At 43.8% G+C, this 18448-nt stretch overlaps 1 protein-coding gene across 1 annotated transcript in view; it reads left to right on the top strand.

The window, feature by feature from the left end:
• Nucleotides 1-18448, top strand: part of Myo10 (myosin X) — a 202338-nt gene that overhangs the window by 114673 nt on the left and 69217 nt on the right. The window contains exons 6-17 of the mRNA XM_057789533.1: nt 995-1119; nt 1995-2008; nt 2120-2204; nt 3235-3338; nt 10673-10802; nt 13040-13158; nt 13371-13517; nt 13662-13762; nt 13872-13938; nt 14461-14553; nt 14977-15045; nt 16333-16415. Coding sequence (XP_057645516.1) covers nt 995-1119; nt 1995-2008; nt 2120-2204; nt 3235-3338; nt 10673-10802; nt 13040-13158; nt 13371-13517; nt 13662-13762; nt 13872-13938; nt 14461-14553; nt 14977-15045; nt 16333-16415 — 1137 coding nt within the window. The remainder of the gene's footprint in view (nt 1-994; nt 1120-1994; nt 2009-2119; nt 2205-3234; nt 3339-10672; nt 10803-13039; nt 13159-13370; nt 13518-13661; nt 13763-13871; nt 13939-14460; nt 14554-14976; nt 15046-16332; nt 16416-18448) is intronic.

Genomic DNA, 18448 nt, shown 5'->3' with positions numbered 1-18448 from the left:
CTGAGGAAGGTGCTATCCGTGTGAGCAGAGTGCACTTTCATAACCTCCCCAGGACAGATCAGCAGTACCCAGCAGTACCCAGCCATGCTCCTTGCGACCCGGACAGAGGGCCCCGTGGCCCGGTGTCATCTACAGACAACTGACTCAGTATCTTATTTGTGCTCTGTAAGGTAGTAGAACTGGTAGAGACATTGTAGACCCCAGATGCAGAGAGCTGACCAGGGTCAGAAGCCTACAGCCTAGGACAGTTTCCTGCAGCTTTTTAGTCTTTAATCGTGGATACAGCTCAGTAGTAGAATGCTTTCTTAGTATGTTCAAGATCAAAGGTACCGCTTATACACGCTACACACACAATCTTTTTTAATTGCAGCTAAATACACATACTTTAATTTTTAGCCATTTTCTCACAGCCAGCTCAGTAGCAACGGTCACTACTGTCCAGTCTCAGGCTTCTACATCTGCCTCCTGTAGCCTTCATTGTAAATAATTTTCTTGGGACCCTGCCATGTTCTCTTATGTTGTTCCTGGCTGCTTTTACGTGATGGCGGCAGCAGTGAGTAGCACTATCTGGCCCTTTAGAGAACTTTCTCGGACACATTTGATCTATCATGACTCCATTTCACAGTTGGAGCTCATCCAAGCTGTTAAATAAATTACCTCCGGGCCACGCAGCAAACGTGTGAAATGTCCAAAATTGAGGGCTTTCCAGCTCCTAGATGCAAGTGTGGGCTCTTCTGTGGAGCTCTTGGGCTGCTTGTATCAACCAAGTTCATTTGTGCAGAGCCGAACCGTTTGGTCCCGTGTGGCATCCTTAGCTGTGTGGCATCCTCTTCCTTATCCTGACTAAAGGGGTGTTCCACTTCAGAGAGTGTTCAGAAAAGCCGGCTCCTCAGTAAACAGAGTCAGGCTGGGCCCTGTGCGCACAGATTTCCCGCATTTGTGTGGTGGAGCATTTGCCCTGACTAATGCTCCGCTCTGCTCGCTCTGTTCACAGCCCCATCATGGAAGCATTTGGCAACGCGAAGACAGTGTACAACAACAACTCCAGTCGCTTTGGGAAGTTCGTTCAACTGAACATCTGCCAGAAGGGAAATATCCAGGGCGGAAGAATTGTAGATTGTATCCTGTTCCGTTGCATGTTCATGTTCGTCTTTGCAGTTGGCTCTATCAGTGGACACTTTGCTGCTCTCTTGTTGTGAGGGCCCCAAAAGAGCATGAACTACTTGTTAACTCTAGTTCAAGCTCATTTTTGCTTTGATATTAGTTCCTCTGTTTTTCCTTTGTAAAATCTCATATTATGCCTACAGTCTAGATTCATTATTTCTTAGTCTGTTTTCTGTTGCTGTAATGGAATGCCTGAATGAGTACTTGATAGAGAAAAGAGGCTTTTGTCCTTTTTTTCTTTCTTTCTGATCACTTTATCTTAGCTCACAGTTTTGAGGCAGAAAGTCCAAGGTCAGTCATTTATTCAGATCCTGGTACAAGCCTTCTAGCTCCATTGTAGCATGTTGGATGGTGGTCATTGAGGGAGCATGTGCGAGAAATCACATGACAGGAAATAAGAGGAAGAGAGAACCAGGATGGCTGGACTCCATTCTTGACAGTTCTCAAGAAACTGACATACCTATGAGATCAGCATTAATGTAGCTTTAATAACCTTGACCTAGCCACCTCCCACCGGGCCCCACCTCATGTACGGGGTCTCCCACCCTCATGCCATAGACCAAGGACTCTGTGCAGGGCCCGTGTGTATAGACGCTCAAGCCATGCCTATCTGCCGCAGTCATCAAGCCCTCGTTGTGTGCTCGAGTCCAGTCCCTTCATTTGGCACCTGCTAGGGCACCACACCACTGGAGCTGAGATTGGGTGAAGTGGGCTCCGCTTTGATGTCTTTTGGCACCAATGGCAGCAATGTCAGAGCCATAACCCAAGTCAAGACTAACCTCCTGCCGTGTCTTTTTTCTTCCTTGACTTGCCTTCCTTTTCACGCGAAGATTTATTAGAAAAAGTAAGTAACTGTGATTCAATTCACAATTTTCCTATTATGACATTTTTTTGTTCTGTGTTAAGTGGTGGAAAGTATTATTATTATCATTATAAATGTGGTTTTTCTCCACAGAACCGAGTAGTGAGGCAGAACCCCGGGGAGAGGAATTATCACATATTCTATGCACTGCTGGCAGGGCTGGGACAGGGAGAACGAGGTGAGTGGTGCGTCGCAGCTTGTGGTTCATCTCAAGCACATCGGGAATGACGGGAGCCTGGGCATGCCCGGACTTCAGTGAAATGTGTGCTTGAGAGTGAAAGATGCCGAGCTGATCTGGGATCAGCACAACAAAGGGAGAAATTAACAGCAGAGAAACCGCAAACTATTTATATCTAGCGTATTTTTAATTTGATGGGTATTTTGTAAGAAATATATAATGTACTATAATCACCTTTATTGCAGTGTGTTTGTGTGTGTGTGTGTGTGTGAGAGAGAGAGAGAGAGAGACAGACAGACAGACAGACAGACAGACAGACAGACAGACAGACAGAGCTAGTGAATTTGCCTGTTTGTGCGTAGAGGCCAGAAGTTGATGTCAGGTGCAGTCCAGCTGCTCCTCACCTTACCTTTTGAGACAGGACCCCTCACTGAGGCCATGGTACACTGTTGAGTGTGTACTGGTTGACTGGTGAGCCTGGGTTTATAATCACTATTCCACATGGCTTTTCATGTGTGTTCTGGGCACTGAACTTGAGCTGCTTGGCTGGGCTTTTTCCCCAGCCTATCTATGCCTGTACTTTAAAAACATACCTACGTCAAATTTCTAAAAGCTCATTTTTTTCTTTCCTTCTTTTCTTTTCTTTTTTTTTTCCTACTAGAGAGTGAACCCAGAGCTTACGTGTTTAAGCAAGTCCTTTCCCATTTAACTGTCTCTAACCCTAAATGTTTGACTTTTAAAAGGAAATAATAAAGCAAGGCCTTCATTAATTTGTTTTTTTTTTCTGATCCTATTTAATTTAATTGAGTTGTTTATATTTTGCTTGGATTGTTAAAAGATAGCATTATTAGCATCTTAGTGTGTGGCATTTGGGGTATAAAATTGTGTATGTGCTTTAGTTATTGAAGCCACACTCCAGTCTTTTGCGGATTCAAGTATATACGTATGTAAATTACAGTGATCGCTTCTGACTTTTTTCAGCCAGGGCCAGCTGAGTCCTGATGTTCCATCTTTCTTTGTCTTTCTGCAGAAGAATTTTATTTATCTTTGCCGGAGAACTACCATTACTTGAATCAGTCTGGATGTACAGAGGACAAGACAATCAGTGACCAAGAATCCTTCACACAAGTTATTGTAAGTTATCCTCATAAGAGTCTGGATTTCACTTTTGTTTTCAAGGAAAGTTCTTTTGTGTAGTGAAAACAGACATGATCACATTTGGAAGGACATACGAGAACAGCTGTTTCTTCCCCTGTAAGTCGCTTTCCGGGGTGGAAAGGGATCCGAGGAGTCCTCAGAAATGATGAGTGGCTGTGTTAGTCAGGACTGGTGCGTGACTCTCTGGCAGTAGCATGTGCGGTCTGTGCCCCCCTTTCTCAAAACAAAACCCCAAGAACCTGGACTTTGCATCCCACAGATGTTCTCCAGTTTTAAGGTTGCAGGTAGTGTTTCTTTTGGAAAACAGGTTCGTCATGGGACAAGGTCACCATGGGGTTGTCACCCGGTTCCTGACTGGAACTACTTCTGGTTGCATGTGCTGATCTTGACTCTGGCTCATGGCAACAATGGTCGTTAGCATCTCTTGGTTCCCACAAGGGCTCTGGGCGGTGTGACTGCACTGAATAAGCCTGGTCACCGCCCACTGTTACCAGCCTGTTTGACTGAGTGTATCCGACCATCACATCACGGTGGACTCAGCGTCTTTACCAGAGTCTTCAGCTTTGGGATACAGTGTATATAGGGTTTGACTCATCCTTAATCATAATCGGGTGTCAATGCAGCTGACATAGGTGGAGTTACCCTGTCCCCACTACCTACAGTCTCAGAGTTAACTGTCAGCGGAGGGGAAAACAAGGTTTTTGAATGTACTTAACATAACCAGGCCTTTTCCCTTGTTGCCAATTCCTACACAATATAGTATAGCAGTTATGTGTATATACTGTATTAGGGATTTAGAGATAATTTAGAGATAATAAGTATATAGAGATGTGCATAGACCATGTATACATATTGATAAAGGACTTGAGCCTTCCCAGACTATGATGCCTGAAGGGGAGCCTGGATCGATCCACTGTGCATATGTACCCAGGCATGTTCGCGCTTTCTTTCCTAAACTTCACATGGACTTAACTCCGGCCTTAATGACCCTGTCGGGCCACTAGAGTAGTGGACAGCCTGCCTTTACCCACACATCATAGAGCTGGTGTACAAGGATATGTATCCCAGGCAGAGCCACCAGCTGGGTCTTTCCTGCCTGCAAAGCATGTTAACTTTGTCTTTCTGAGTCATTCAAGGGCCAGAAACTTGGATCATTCAGTGTTTGGTGCCTCAGCAGTACGCTCTCACTCCGTCCAGTTCTAGGGTGTAACCAACGGTGTATCCTTTATAGTTCTGGGAAACCTTAAGGTCTTGTTACCTGGCAAATGACATACAAAAAAGACTGCCACGTGATTTCAAAATGTCCACAGGTCACACAGAAACTCTCCTCATCCCATGTATGTAATCCAGGTCAAAGTTGGAAGTGGAGTTCAAACTTGGTATGATGGCTCATGCCTGCAATCCCAGCATTTCTGTGGCTGAGACAGGAGGATTGCCATGAGTTTAAGGTTAGCCTAACATGCAGAGTTAGACCCTGTCTCAAAAGACATAATTAATTAAGGAGGCAAATGAAATTCAGAGCAGACGAGGTGTGATCATCTTTACTTTCTGGGAAAAGCCACACAAGTGTGCAAAGAGATCACTGTCTCCCAGTGTCTCTGTGTCTCTCTCTGTCTCTGTCTGTTCCATCTTTGTCTCTGACATTCACTCTGTTGCTATTCTATCTGTCCTCAGTTAGAGGGATCAAACCTAGGGCCTCACATATACAAGGCAATTGTTTTGCCTCTGAGCTACTCCCATTGAAGACATCACTCTTTGGTGTGTATTCCTTGGAGGGAAAGGATTTGCCCTGGCACATTGGATTTTTTGACGTGTTCTTTAAAGTATTGTCAGCCCCCATATCTGTGAGTCCCATCTCTCTGAGGAAAACCAAATTCAGATAGAAAATGCTTTTAAAAAGAAACAAACAAAAAGCTTGCGTCTACGAAAGCAATATAACGTAAGAACTGCTGCTTTGATGGCCTGTGCCCTGAGTTTGGCATCAGAGGTAATCTAGAGGTGGTTTAAGTCTGCAGGGGTGGGGGGGGGCAGGCATAGCGACACATGCCTGTGATCCCAGCACCACAGAGGTTTAGGCAGGATGACTGATGCCAATTTGGGGCCAACCTGGGATGCTTTGTGAGTTCAGAGTCAGCCTGGGATAGCCTTGCCTATAAATAAAGTGTGTTCCTCTGCAAGCGCCACACAATTTTATATACAGAACGGTATTAGTCTTCTGTGGATTTTTACATCGGGTGGCTCCTGGCATTCCTCACAGGCACTGACAGACCACTGTGTTCTAAGCTGTCTTTCTTCATTCCGTTCTGGTCGCACGCTTTTCCCACTCTCCAGCCTTCCTCTCATGGTTATTTCTTACCGTGTGGAGATTAGCACTCATTCTTCCTCCTACTGAGCGGGGAGGGGAAGAGGCAGTTTTCTGGTCTAGTCTTTCTGCAGGCAAGCCCACTCCCAGAGAGCTGTGTCCACCAAGGCGCATTGCCTGGGAAGACCTTGGGTGCTTGCTGTTCCTCTCTCCCTTTTGGGGCTTCATTTCTCCACACAAAACTTTCTGTAGGCTCCAAACCAGGTTAGATAGTTTGTGTTTCTTAATCTCTGTGTTTCAGCTTTATGGTTACATTGAAATAACAAGTGTTGGCATTTGAAATTTGATCTTATGACAAAATCATGTAAAAGACAGGGATATTTACATATGAAATCAGCATAATGTTCCTGACTGATGTTTTTTAATTACACATTCTCTTTATGGATCTCCTTGTAAATCTGTAAATGTTTGATTTACAGCTGCTTCTTACTATTGGCCCACCAGAAGTAGTAGTGAAAAACTAGCTGATCTTTACTAAGATCGTAAATGTGACATTTTGCTATTATTATTTAGCCATTTAATTTTATTCTAGAGGTTCTAAGCAAGGCTTCAAAAAAAAGGTACAACTTTGATGGATCAGGAGCAAAAATAATTTTCCTTCCTGGTAACAACAAGGTCTTCCTCCTTTCAGACTAATTGGGAGACATTTAAGATAATTTGTTAATTTATTAGACACACAGATGAGATCCCCTTGTAGCAAATGAAGCACATGGCTGAGAGGAATGTTTAAAAATATTGTAAATTTTTTTCTTATATAAGAAACGAGGAGGGTGGGAGGCAGCAATATGCATTCAACATATATAGAATCCCTTTGTTTTTAGAAATTTTTTATATAATATCATACATATAGCAATTATAAGTGAAGAAAAAATAATGAAACAAAAAAAGTATGTCCCAAAAGTGTTACTTTACATGGCACAATTCTATGATTTGATTTTATTTTTATGCCATTCTCTGGATGTTATGTTTTCATAATGAACATGTTATCTTTTCCATGATTATATGATTATTATTTGGAAGGACACCTGCTTTTTTCATGGTCCATAGGCTATGAATGTATGCTCAATGTCATAGCCAGTTTTAATACAGCTTTCAGAATTGGGCCATAAATTTTTCAGCTGAGATGAAAAGCTGTTTTAAGTCAGCAGTAGCAACTGATCTGTTTTACTGCCTCCATCTGGCCCACCAGGATGGTGGATGATGAAACGTGTGTGAAGTAGCTGGGGACTTTTGATGCTTGACGCCCTGATGGTTCTCTTCGCAAATTCTGAGTGTCTACAGCATCCTTGACTGTGGACCACCACTAAGATTTCCAGACTTCAGAGACCTTTCTGCATGTACCCAGGGGTTCTGAGTAGTCTGTGGCTGTATTTACGTATCTAAAAATTCATTTGGTATGAGTCATATTGTATGACTTCTCAAACAATTGATTATTTTTCCCCTCTCTCTTCCAATCTTGGAAAACTTGGGGGTTGTTGATCTAGGGAACAGGTAAAGGGCTGGGAATGTTGTTGATTTGGTAGGCTTTGCCTGACATGCACAGAGCCCCAGGTCCCATCCCAATACTATACCACCTAAACCATGTATGTCTAAATGTCAGTGAGGACTAAAGCACAGGAGGATTAGAAACTCAAGGTCATCCCTCCCTAAATAGTAAGGTTTTTTGCTCTCAAACAACAACAAAAAGAACGAAAATTTGAACAAGGAGTAGAAAAGACTCTGGGGAGATACTGAGTTTACTCTCGAATGGTACTATAGAGGGATTATGTCAACTTCCTATCTAAGGATGCTGCAACTAGGGGCGGTTTCAAAATGAGGAGGACTACAGAGGTGTTCTTGAAATACTGATGCCTTGTGCAGCGTCCCCAGCAAGGATATCGTGGAGGAAGTGACAGGGTGATAGGCAGAGGTCCTTGTAATGTGTCCTCTGAGGACACTGTGGTACTGGCCGAGGCTTCTGCAGAAATTCTTCTTGTCGGACATTGATTTAGGGGAGCCCTTCCTTCATGCCTTGCTGACTTTATTTGGCCAGTTGCAACTTGACATAAATAACTCCACTTTATTTTAACAGCCTTCAGTCAACATAAGCTAACATAATACATGAAATAGTCTAAAACACATATAAACCATTATATAGTGTATCACTATCGAAGTACTTATTTGTCAAGAATTAAGCTCCCACCAGCTTCCTTTCCACCCTTTGAAGCACGCCATGGTTCAGGGTTCAGCCAGAGTCCCTGTGCTTTCTGAGAGGGTCACTTGTCTCTAGTTTCTACTGTGACACACTTATTTCTAGTGTGACAGTCTACTGCTTCAGAACTTAGCACCATATATCACCCCTACACACAAACACACACCCACACACACACCGCATCCACAGGCATCTACTTTATGTGCTTAATAAAAGCTTTTATTAAAAAAACTCTGTGTAATTCAGTACCCATTTTATAACTAAGTGTTTAGCAATTCCAAGCAGATAGTGAGAATTTCCCAGGATTTTTATTTCAGTCTTGAGCCATATTATTGAGATAATATATATAGCCTTAAACTCAGCTATTCCTGCCTAAGGGAATGGGAGCCTGCTTGGTTAAACAATTATAAAAATGACAGCAAGATAAGTAAATAGTGGTTATTGCTAGGAGTCTTAAGGCACTTGCCCATGCTAGTGATAATTGTTGGAGCTATTACATTTCCCTGTGGTTAATTCAATTAACATTATCACCATAGTCTATTTTACTAATCCTTTAGAGGTAAACTTGAAACGAAAGAAGTTAAAATTCATTAGTACAATGAATATATTAACGGTCCCATTTTGTATTTGCATACACTACCTTCATATGTGTTTTAAGAAGATATTTAAGATTTGTATGTGTGTGTGTGTGCACGCGCGCGCACCCCCATGCACATGTACAGTTGCACGGAGTGCGGCTGCATGCCTGTCATGGTGCACATGTAGAGCTCAGAGAACATCTGTGACAGTCCACCTTGTTTGAGATGAGCTCTTGCTGACTCACAACGCCATTACCCCAACATGCTGGACCTGCCGATTGCTTTAATACTGTTCAAGGGGTTCTCTTTATATCCCTGTGCCATCACCCCAACACACTGGACCTGCCGATTGCTTTAATATGTCCAGCTTTTACTTTGGTTCTGGGGATCTGAATGCACGTGCAGCGCTTGCATGTCAGGCACAACACTTGCATGGCAGGTGCAATGCTTTCACGGCAGGTGCTTCACCCACTGAGCTCTCCCCAGCCCCCGATAATTTTGTGTTATGAACTGCGTGTTTATACTATTTCATCTGATAGGAACTGCTTGCTACTGTTGATACATATTTTTAAATCTTAGTACTTTTAGTGCTTTAGAAGCAAGGTAGACGACTCTGTTTTAGCTTCAGCACAGTGGCTGTGTCTGAATTTACTGCTATTTCAGCAGCGATTGCAATTCCAGTTACCAGTCGGCTTCTCTAGCAGCAGCCTGGCAGGAACCCTGTGCCCGCAAGCAGCGGCTCTATTGTTCTATTTATAAATAAGACTCAAGATTCAAAAGCTTGGGTAAAAACCTGCCAGATCAGAGAGGCTGAGTCACAATTAGCTAACCTCACCTTGGTGGCATCTCTGAAAGACCTGAGCTTCTGCTTCACCAAACCAGAAAAAAGCTGCACCACTTCAAACCCCGCCCTACTACTTCCTGTGTCTCTCTATCTCTCCTGGTTGCCCTCTAATGCTCTATGATTACTTTCTGTCAATTAGTCCTCCTGACCCAACATTGATTTTATTTAATTAACACAAATGCAGACTCGGGGTTCGCAGTGTGCAAATATCTCCCAGCATGATTCAGTGAAGATGTTCATTTCTGTGGTCCTTGTCAAACTGACTGGGGGCATAAAAACACACTATTTTCTTTTGATTTTTGAGATGATGTCCAGCTACGTGACCCAGGTTAGCCTTGAATTTGTGGTAATTATTCTTCTCCAGCCTACCCAGTTCTGGGATTGCAGGCATGCAGTGCCGTGATTGGTTTGGGCTTAGAAAATACCTATAAACTCACAGAAAGAAAGGAGTGAAGTCCACGTTTGCAGAGCATAGGTACTTTGTAATTATTTTATTCATTTCTGACTTGGTTTTTAACTTTGTTTAAAAAGTCTTGAGACAGGGCTGGAGAGATGGCTCAGTGGTTAAGAGCATTGCCTGCTCTTCCAAAGGTCCTGAGTTCAATTCCCAGCAACCACATGGTGGTTCACAACCATCTGTAATGAGGTCTGTTGCTCTCTTCTGGCCTGCAGACATACACACAGACAGAATATTGTATGCATAATAAATAAATATTAAAAAAAAAAGTCTTGAGACAGCCTGGCAGTGGTGGTGTACACATCTTTAATCCCAGCACTGGGGAGGCAGAGGCAGGCAGATCTCTGAGTTTGAGGACAACCTGGTCTACAGGTGCAAGTTCAAGGACAGACTCCAAAGCTACAGAAAAACCCTGTCTTGAGAAAAACATACATACATACATACATACATAAATATATGTCTTGAGACTAAGAGATGATTATTTATTTCTTAACCACATTTCTTTGCTCTCCCTTTTTGTATGTCCCCCTGCCTCCAGTTTCTATAAAGGAAGCAGTGTTCATTGTACTTTCCTGTTGGAGGAGAGAAGCGTTTTGTTGACATGACAGTGATTCCTGAGATGTTGTTTAGTAATGGAAGCAAGAGGCTGTCTGTCACAAATGTGTGGTCATGTATTGCTGGATGCTCAGCAGTCTTCATTTCTGCCTTTTTTTAATTTTTAATTTTTTATTTTTTTTTTATTATGCAGCATTGTTAAAGTCAGTGATTGTCTATCATGGTTTTTCCTTCTTTTTCTTTCTTTCTTTTTTTTTTTTTTTGTTCTTGAAACCATACCTACTAATTTAACTTAATCATGAGCAGTTTGTGTTTTCTTCTAGACGGCAATGGAAGTCATGCAGTTCAGCAAGGAGGAAGTTCGGGAGATTTTGAGGTTGCTGGCTGGGATACTGCATCTCGGCAACATAGAATTCATCACTGCTGGAGGGGCGCAGGTTTCCTTCAAAACAGGTGAGACAGCCATTTTTGTCTGTTTGTCTGTTTGTTTTTCTTTTTTGAAGCAGGGTCTCTCTGTGTAGTCCTGGCTGTCCTGGAACTAACTCTATAGACCAGGCTGGCCTTAAAATCATAGAGATCCTCCTGCCTCTGCCTCTTGAATACTGTGCTGGGATTAAAGACTTGCACCACCAGGCGACTGACGCATGGTTCTTAATTTTCTTTTTTTAAAAAAATATTTATTTATTTATTTATTTATTTATTTATTTATTTATTTATTATGTATACAATATTCTGTCTGTGTGTATGCCTGAAGGCCAGAAGAGGGCACCAGACCTCATTACAGATGGTTGTGAGCCACCATGTGGTTGCTGGGAATTGAACTAAGAACCTTTGGAAGAGCAGGTAATGCTCTTGACCTCTGAGCCATCTCTTCAGCCCCCGCACGGTTCTTTATAGAAAGTTTTCTGGTGCCTAGAGTAGAGCTACAGATTTCCCCTCTCTTTGACACTGGGCATGGACCTATGTTCTCACCCACTCTCCCATGCTAAGCACATGTGTGCAACTGCGCCATGCCCAGGTCAGGAGTTGTGGAGCTTCACCTGTGATGTGAAGTGTCAGGGTAAGGGTCAAAGCCTACGGAATGTTCCAGAATTGAGTTGACGTCTGTTCTTATTCTTACTAAGAAGTAAAATGAACCAAATAAGTAGAATATGAGCAATAAGCTCTTGATATATGAAAAGTGTTGAGTCTGACAGTGAGTGTCCCACTTTGTCTTGGTTTTGAGAGCTGTGGAATTGTGGTGCCTCGTGACAGTCCATCAGACTGTTGGCTCACTGTGCAGATGCTGGGTCCATAGCCCAGCCCTGCCAGGAGGCGTTTTTCCTCTTATCCCTTTTCCCTTAGGACTTTCCCTTGGTAGAGTACCTTGGAGTTTGTTGTCTGTATAAAATGCCAGTTGAGGTGCTCTTAAATACGTACGGAGAAGCATTTTGAGTTTTCTGATGGAAACAATAAGCGGCGTTGCAGAAACTGGAAACGGGATGTGTTTGGGATCACAATGCCTCTCTGGGAGCCCCTTCCTTGGGCAATGGTTATCGGGTGTTTGACCCCACCTAGTCCCTTTCAACATCCTAGAATCCAAGAGCTTTGTTTAGGGTCAGAGAGGGAGAACTGGTTTAGAGATCAAGAGACTGAGGGCTTTTTGAGAGGATCTGCACTCTGTAACCAAGTTCTAGAGCACCCAGTGCCCTCTTCTGGCCTCCTCGGGCAATGCAAATGTCCCTTCTCTCTGTGCTGCAGTTCTGGCTGTCCGGGAACTCTCGTTGGGAAACTGTCTTTCCACCTCCTTTTCCCGGATGCGCCCTGAGCGCTAGATGAATGAGCTGTGTTGGAGATGTCCCCATTGCATTTGGGCATGGTCCATTGCTCCCAGAACTTTGACCAATTCTGCTTTTCTGTAACGGTCTCTGTCTGTAGTGACTTTGTTGTTGTTTGTTTTTGTTTATTGAGGACAGGGTTTTAGCTTTGGAGACCAGGCTGGTCTCGAACTCACAGAGATCCATCTGCCTTTGCCTCCCGAGCGCTGGGATTAAAAGTGTGCACCACCACTGCCCAGCTGTAGCAATTTTCTTTAATGTCCTGCACCATAAAAGACAGATTTTCTGTCCCTTTTAAATTTTTGTATATTTTTATTGTGTATATATGTCTACCTGTTTATATGTTACAATCTGAGTTCAGGTTTCTTCACTAAGCTAGATGCTTGTGATCCACCTACAGTGGGTGCTGAGAATCAGACCCAGGTCTTCTGCAAGAGCAGCAAGTACACTTAACTGCTGAGCCATTTCTCCAGCCCACAACAGCTTGTATCTGCTTTTAAATATAGTTTCTTATGGTCCCCCTGTGTCTTGAAACCTCTTAAAAGCATTTTTGTTCTGGTGAGAGATCTGTAGTGGCAAGGCCAGTCACACTTGAGTGCTACCAGTGAAAATAGTCACACACCTCGTCAGCGTCTCAGGGTCACCGGCCATCACTTTGCTCCGGTATTGGGTCCTTCCGCTCTCCTAACCTGGGATTGCTGTGGGAGTCATTAACTTAGCAATGAGATGCATTCATCAGCTCTGCCTGAGGAGCTGCGGAGTATCCTCTGCTTTCTGGTGTTGCTGTATGTGGTTGGATTTGAACCCAGCTGAGGTCCAGCTTCTGGTGTGTTTGAGGGACAGTGGGTTCACCTCTGCCTCCTATACTTCCAGCTTTGGGTAGGTCTGCGGAGTTACTTGGGCTGGACCCAACACAGCTCACAGATGCTCTGACCCAGAGATCGATGTTCCTCAGGGGAGAAGAGATCCTCACGCCTCTCAGCGTTCAGCAGGTATGGCCCCTGCCCTCAGTGCCATTGAAACTTGTCTCAGATGACATCTTTGGGGTTTCTGATGTAGGTCTCGCTTTGCGTTGTGTGGCCACAATGAACCGTTTAAATGTCTAGCTCATAGTCAAAATATGAAGTATTCCCCAGAGCACTGTATCCCCCAGTTGGGTGGGACAGGCTGGTTATGCCTTCTGCCACTGTCTTCTCCCCTCCAGGCAATAGATAGCAGAGACTCCTTGGCCATGGCACTTTATGCGCGCTGCTTTGAGTGGATAATCAAGAAGATCAACAGCCGGATCAAGGGCAAAGAAGACTTCAAATCCATCGGCATCCTTGACATCTTTGGATTTGAAAACTTCGAGGTACGCCTGCAGAGACCAGGATGTTTCTTAAAGCAGCCGTGGGTGTTCTTCTCTGCAGCCCTTTCTTCTCACTTGCCCCTCTGTCACTTTTCTGTGTACCCTTGAGGGCCCCGAAGAACTCACTTGCTGTATCCCCATCCTTAGGTTAACCACTTTGAACAGTTCAATATCAACTATGCAAATGAGAAGCTTCAGGAATACTTCAACAAGCATATTTTTTCTTTAGAGCAATTAGAATATAGCAGGTAAGCACACAAAGGTTCTACTTCAAAAATATTTTTGGTTTTGACCAGTATTTAAGTTAGCATGAGGTGTATCTTGATTTCCCACGGCCCTCTTTCTTCTTTCCCCCAGAGAAGGGCTCCTGTGGGAAGACATTGACTGGATAGACAATGGAGAATGCCTCGACTTGATTGAGAAGGTAATGGGTAGCTGGAGAAGGAGTGGTTGCAGTCCCAAGGGTGTCCAGCTGGGGTGATTCATGGTTGTGTGAACAAAATAGCTTGTGCAAACACGCACATCAAAGATGTGAATGTTTAGAACACAATGGGCCATTTGGAAACCTGAATGCGAATGCACCGTGGGGTTGGATTTAAATACTTGGCTGCTGCCAGGCTATTGTCTCACCAAACTCAGTATTTCAGAATCGACAGTGTGTGTGAACTGGCCTCACAGATGTTAAGTGCCAGCAAATCCTTGCCCACCGCACTGGTGGGCTTGCCAGTTCTGTAAGTTTATCCATAGCATTTCAGTGGGTCCCATTTTTGCAAAGACAACTAGAACTTCATTGGTTTTCTTGGTGTGTTTCCTTCTGAATTTTTCATCCCCAGAGAATACGGCGATGTTTCTGTTTTTAAGCACTGACTGGGTCGGATCTCTGAAGTGGTTTGAGAGATAGACATTCCACACTTCATTCATTCACCCTTTGTCTCTCCTCTTGTAGAAACTCGGCCTGCTTGCCTTGATCAATGAAGAGAGCCATTTTCCGCAAGCCACAGACAGTACCTTGTTGGAGAAGTTACACAATCAGCACGCTGTATGTCAAAACCTGCCAGCCTTTCTCGTTTTTGTCTGAGCAGCAGATCCGAGCGTTAAGATGATGAGTGAGGTGCCCAGGGCTGCTGGCCCTACTCCGCCTCCCACATTTCATGTTCTGTGTCCCTGAAATTGAAGCTTTTCTCCTTTCGTACTTATTAGACTTAAGTGGAAAAAAGTTAGCTTTGGGGAAGCTGGACAGAATGTGCCCAAGTTTATTTCATAAGTGGAAAACTGGAATGTTTAACTATTGTTGTGACACATTGAGAGCAATGGTCGGGAGCCCATCCCTTGCCATATGCCAAACTCTGATGGAATGTGGCTAGCTTTGCAGTTGTGTTAAATGTAGATTTTCCAAGATGTCAAAGGAAATCAATGAGTAAAATAAGACTTTCATGTTTGTTTGTTTGTTTGTTTACATTAGAACAACCACTTTTATGTGAAGCCCCGAGTTGCAGTCAACAATTTCGGAGTGAAGCACTATGCTGGAGAGGTAACTTCTTCTTAAGATGCTGAGGAGGGTTGGGATGTTGCTGATTTGCCACTGCTCTTACCGTGACTATGAAAAACCTCAAATTTGGGGCTGGCGAGATGACTCAGTGATTAAGAGCACTGACTGCTCTTCCAGGGGACCGGGGTTCAATTCCCAGCACCCACATGGCAGCTTGCAGCTGTCTGTAACTCCAGTTCCTGAGAATCTGACATCATTATACCAATGTACATGAAATAAGGTTAAATAAAGTTTAAAAGAAAACCTCAAGTTCGATGCCCAGTACCACATTACCAGGCATGCTGGTACACACCTGAAACCTCAGGGTGGTGGAAGCAGGAAGATCAGAAGTTAAAGGGCATAGCCATGCCAAAATACAGCTCTCACCTCAGAGGGGCAAGAGGAAGTCTTAATCTGAAGCCAAGTATGAATGGCCATACCTGGGAACACCAGTGTAGGTTACCCTAAACATCAGGTTCCATGAAATTTTGTAGTAACAGAACAGAGAAAATCATAAATCAAGACTCTATTTAAATACCTTGATAGGAATGCCAGGTAGGTAGGAACAGCAAAGAATTCAGAAAGCCTCTGCTCCAGACCTTGGCTGCTCAGAGGCCATTCTGGGCTTTCCTGTTGGTGGGAGCTGGTGACCTGTTGAATTAATGCATCCCAAAATGTTCCATATGTCGGTCACAAGGACATTAAGTCACACACAGAGGAGGATAATTGCTATTCAAGAGGCCAAGATAGCCCGTGATAATTTGTAATTAGGCCCCCTACCTACAACATTCCAAACTGTCCACAGTCATTGAGCTGTTTTAATGTCAGGTCTGGTTTTATAGGATCCTATTTCGTTAATGTTTCACTTAACCTGTGTAGAATGGTCAAGCCAGGCACACGGTTGTGTTTCTGGGGGTTTCATCCACGGTCATTTCTACATATAGAGGAATGTGTGGGGTAAGCCTGAGCTGCATTAGACCAACAGAAACAAGCTAGCAAATAAAACAGGGTATTTATTGATATTTGCTCACTTAGCGCTCACAAGAAGTAGTTGTTTGAGAAGCCAAGCACAGCTTTGTTAAAATGATTGCTTTTCATGAGTCTAGCTTTTACAGAAATTGCTAGCTAGGTATGGTGACTTCTGCCCATGATCTCAGGACTCAGGAGGATCCTGACTTTGAGTTTAGTCTGTGCCCTATACTCTACCAAAAGAGTAAGAGTAGTTGATCGTAACTTGAAACTAATTCATTGAGAGTATGACACTGTCTCTTGTTTTGTTTTTGAAACAAGGTGCAGTATGATGTCCGAGGCATCCTGGAAAAGAACAGGGACACCTTTAGAGACGATCTTCTCAACCTGCTGAGGGAAAGCAGGTACGTGGGGTCTCCTCTAGGAAGTCAAATTGCCTTTTGTGCAGCTGTCAGTAGTTTTTGTTGATTGGTTGGTTGGTTTTGGTTTTTTGAGACAGGGTTTCTCTTTGTGGCTTTGGACCCTATCCTGGAATTCACTCTGTAGACCAGGCTGGCCTCCAACTCACAGAGATCCGCCCGCCTCTGCCTCCCGACACCCAACAAATGTCAGTAATTTGTGGCTGCTGTTGTGGGAGCATTGGCTTAGCGTCTTCTCCAGGTCACACTGCCTCAGTGACTTCAGGGATGCACTGTAGTAGCAAGGACTACCGCTTAATGAGGAGAAACCACAGCAAAGCCCTGCAGTAGATGCTCTCCTCATTTCTGTTACAGGAGGGGAAACTGAGGCTGGGAGCAGGTAAGTAGTTGCTGAGGGTTGTATCTGAGCTGGTAGCGAGGCCGAGCTTAGCTACGAAGTACGTATGACTCAGAAACCTGCTCCTGACCAGTCCAGCCTGCTTTCCCCACTGCAGCCATGGAGCTGTCTTAATGTCAGGTCGGTCTTATAGGAACCTGTTCTCTTCATTGTGAGATGTCAAGAAAGTTAAGCAAGTATTAATGCAGCCAGAATTATAAACGTATTACACATTCTTGTATTCATTCATTCAGGAACTGTTTGTGCACGCCATCAAGAGTTAAGGCAAACCTCTAGAAAGTTGTTTTTTTTTTTTTTTTTTTTTTTTTTTTTTTGCAAGAACATTTTTTTTCCTTTGTTTTTTTTTTTTTTTCCGAGACAGGGTTTCTCTGTGGCTTTGGAGCCTGTCCTGGAACTAGCTCTTGTAGACCAGGCTGGTCTCGAACTCACAGAGATCCACCTGCCTCTGCCTCCCAAGTGCTGGGATTAAAGGCGTGTGCCACCATCGCCCGGCTACCTCTAGAAAGTTTAATGGTTAGTTCAGCTATTTGTATCCATGAAGCCAGGAAGTTCTCTATTGTCTAGCAACTTGGTGAAAGAGAAAGAATTTGAGACAAAGCCCTTTCTTGTAGGCTTTCCAAACCTTTGGAGGATCTAGCATGAATATATACAGAAATAAACTTTTAATATCTAAGGAAGGAAGTAGACAATTGTTAAAAAGCCACGCTGTTTCTCAGAGTGTAAATACCAGGTGGCCATCCTGTCGCTTAGCCAGCTATGAATTGGGATGAAGGGAGCCAAGCTGATCTGCGAATCTGAAACTTTTGATTTTCGAGTTTTTGTTCTCATGTGAAAACACACCGCTTAAACTATTATCAGCTATTTCTATTTGTAGATGAGTTTTCAGACCTGCAGAAAATACACGATGCTGGGAAAATGCACAGCACGGTACCTGTCAAAGCGGTCTTGACTGGTCGCCTTAAAAGGATACATTTAAATCCAAGCCACCTGCTGGTTTGAAGCGGAAATGTTTTGTTATGGTGAAAAGCTAGCTCACAGGCTGGATAGTGGACCAGGGTCACCAGCTGTCACTGCCCTTCTGTTAAAAGGGGTGCTAGGACAGGGGTCGTGAATTCGCTGCTGCAGCCTGGGGTTTCCTTTTAGAAAATGGGGGAGCCTCTTTCTTTGCTCTCGCCCTTCACCTTTGACCTCTTTGGCCATGGCCACCTGCAGGATGGCTTTTCTACCTTTCCTGCTGACAGTGAAGCCATCAACCTTCCAGCTTTATAGCACATAACGTCCTCTGTGCCTGGAATATAACGAGTTATTAGGAAGTCTTTTGATTGATTAATAGTGGCAGTGTTTTAAGAAATTGACTAATATAATAGAGCTGGAATCAGTACTGACTGGCCCAGGCGCTGGTCTTCTAGCCTTGGACTGTATTTCCTCATTTTATTCTTGCTTTAGTATCAGAGAACAAATGACTCCCACCTGAACCCTTTAGAGAGAGATGCAGCATCTTGCATTGGTGACACAGCCGGGAAGTAGAAGAGGCAGAATTTGAACCTTTATCTGCCTTGCTCCTAACACCTCTCTGATCGGACCTTCACAACACTACACAAGGGGCATAACCCAACAGCTC

Source organism: Chionomys nivalis, chromosome 15, assembly GCF_950005125.1.
Source record: "Chionomys nivalis chromosome 15, mChiNiv1.1, whole genome shotgun sequence".
Taxonomy (NCBI): domain Eukaryota; kingdom Metazoa; phylum Chordata; class Mammalia; order Rodentia; family Cricetidae; genus Chionomys; species Chionomys nivalis.
The sequence above is the reverse complement of the archived record's forward strand: the minus strand, read 5'-3'. Positions and strand labels throughout refer to the sequence as shown.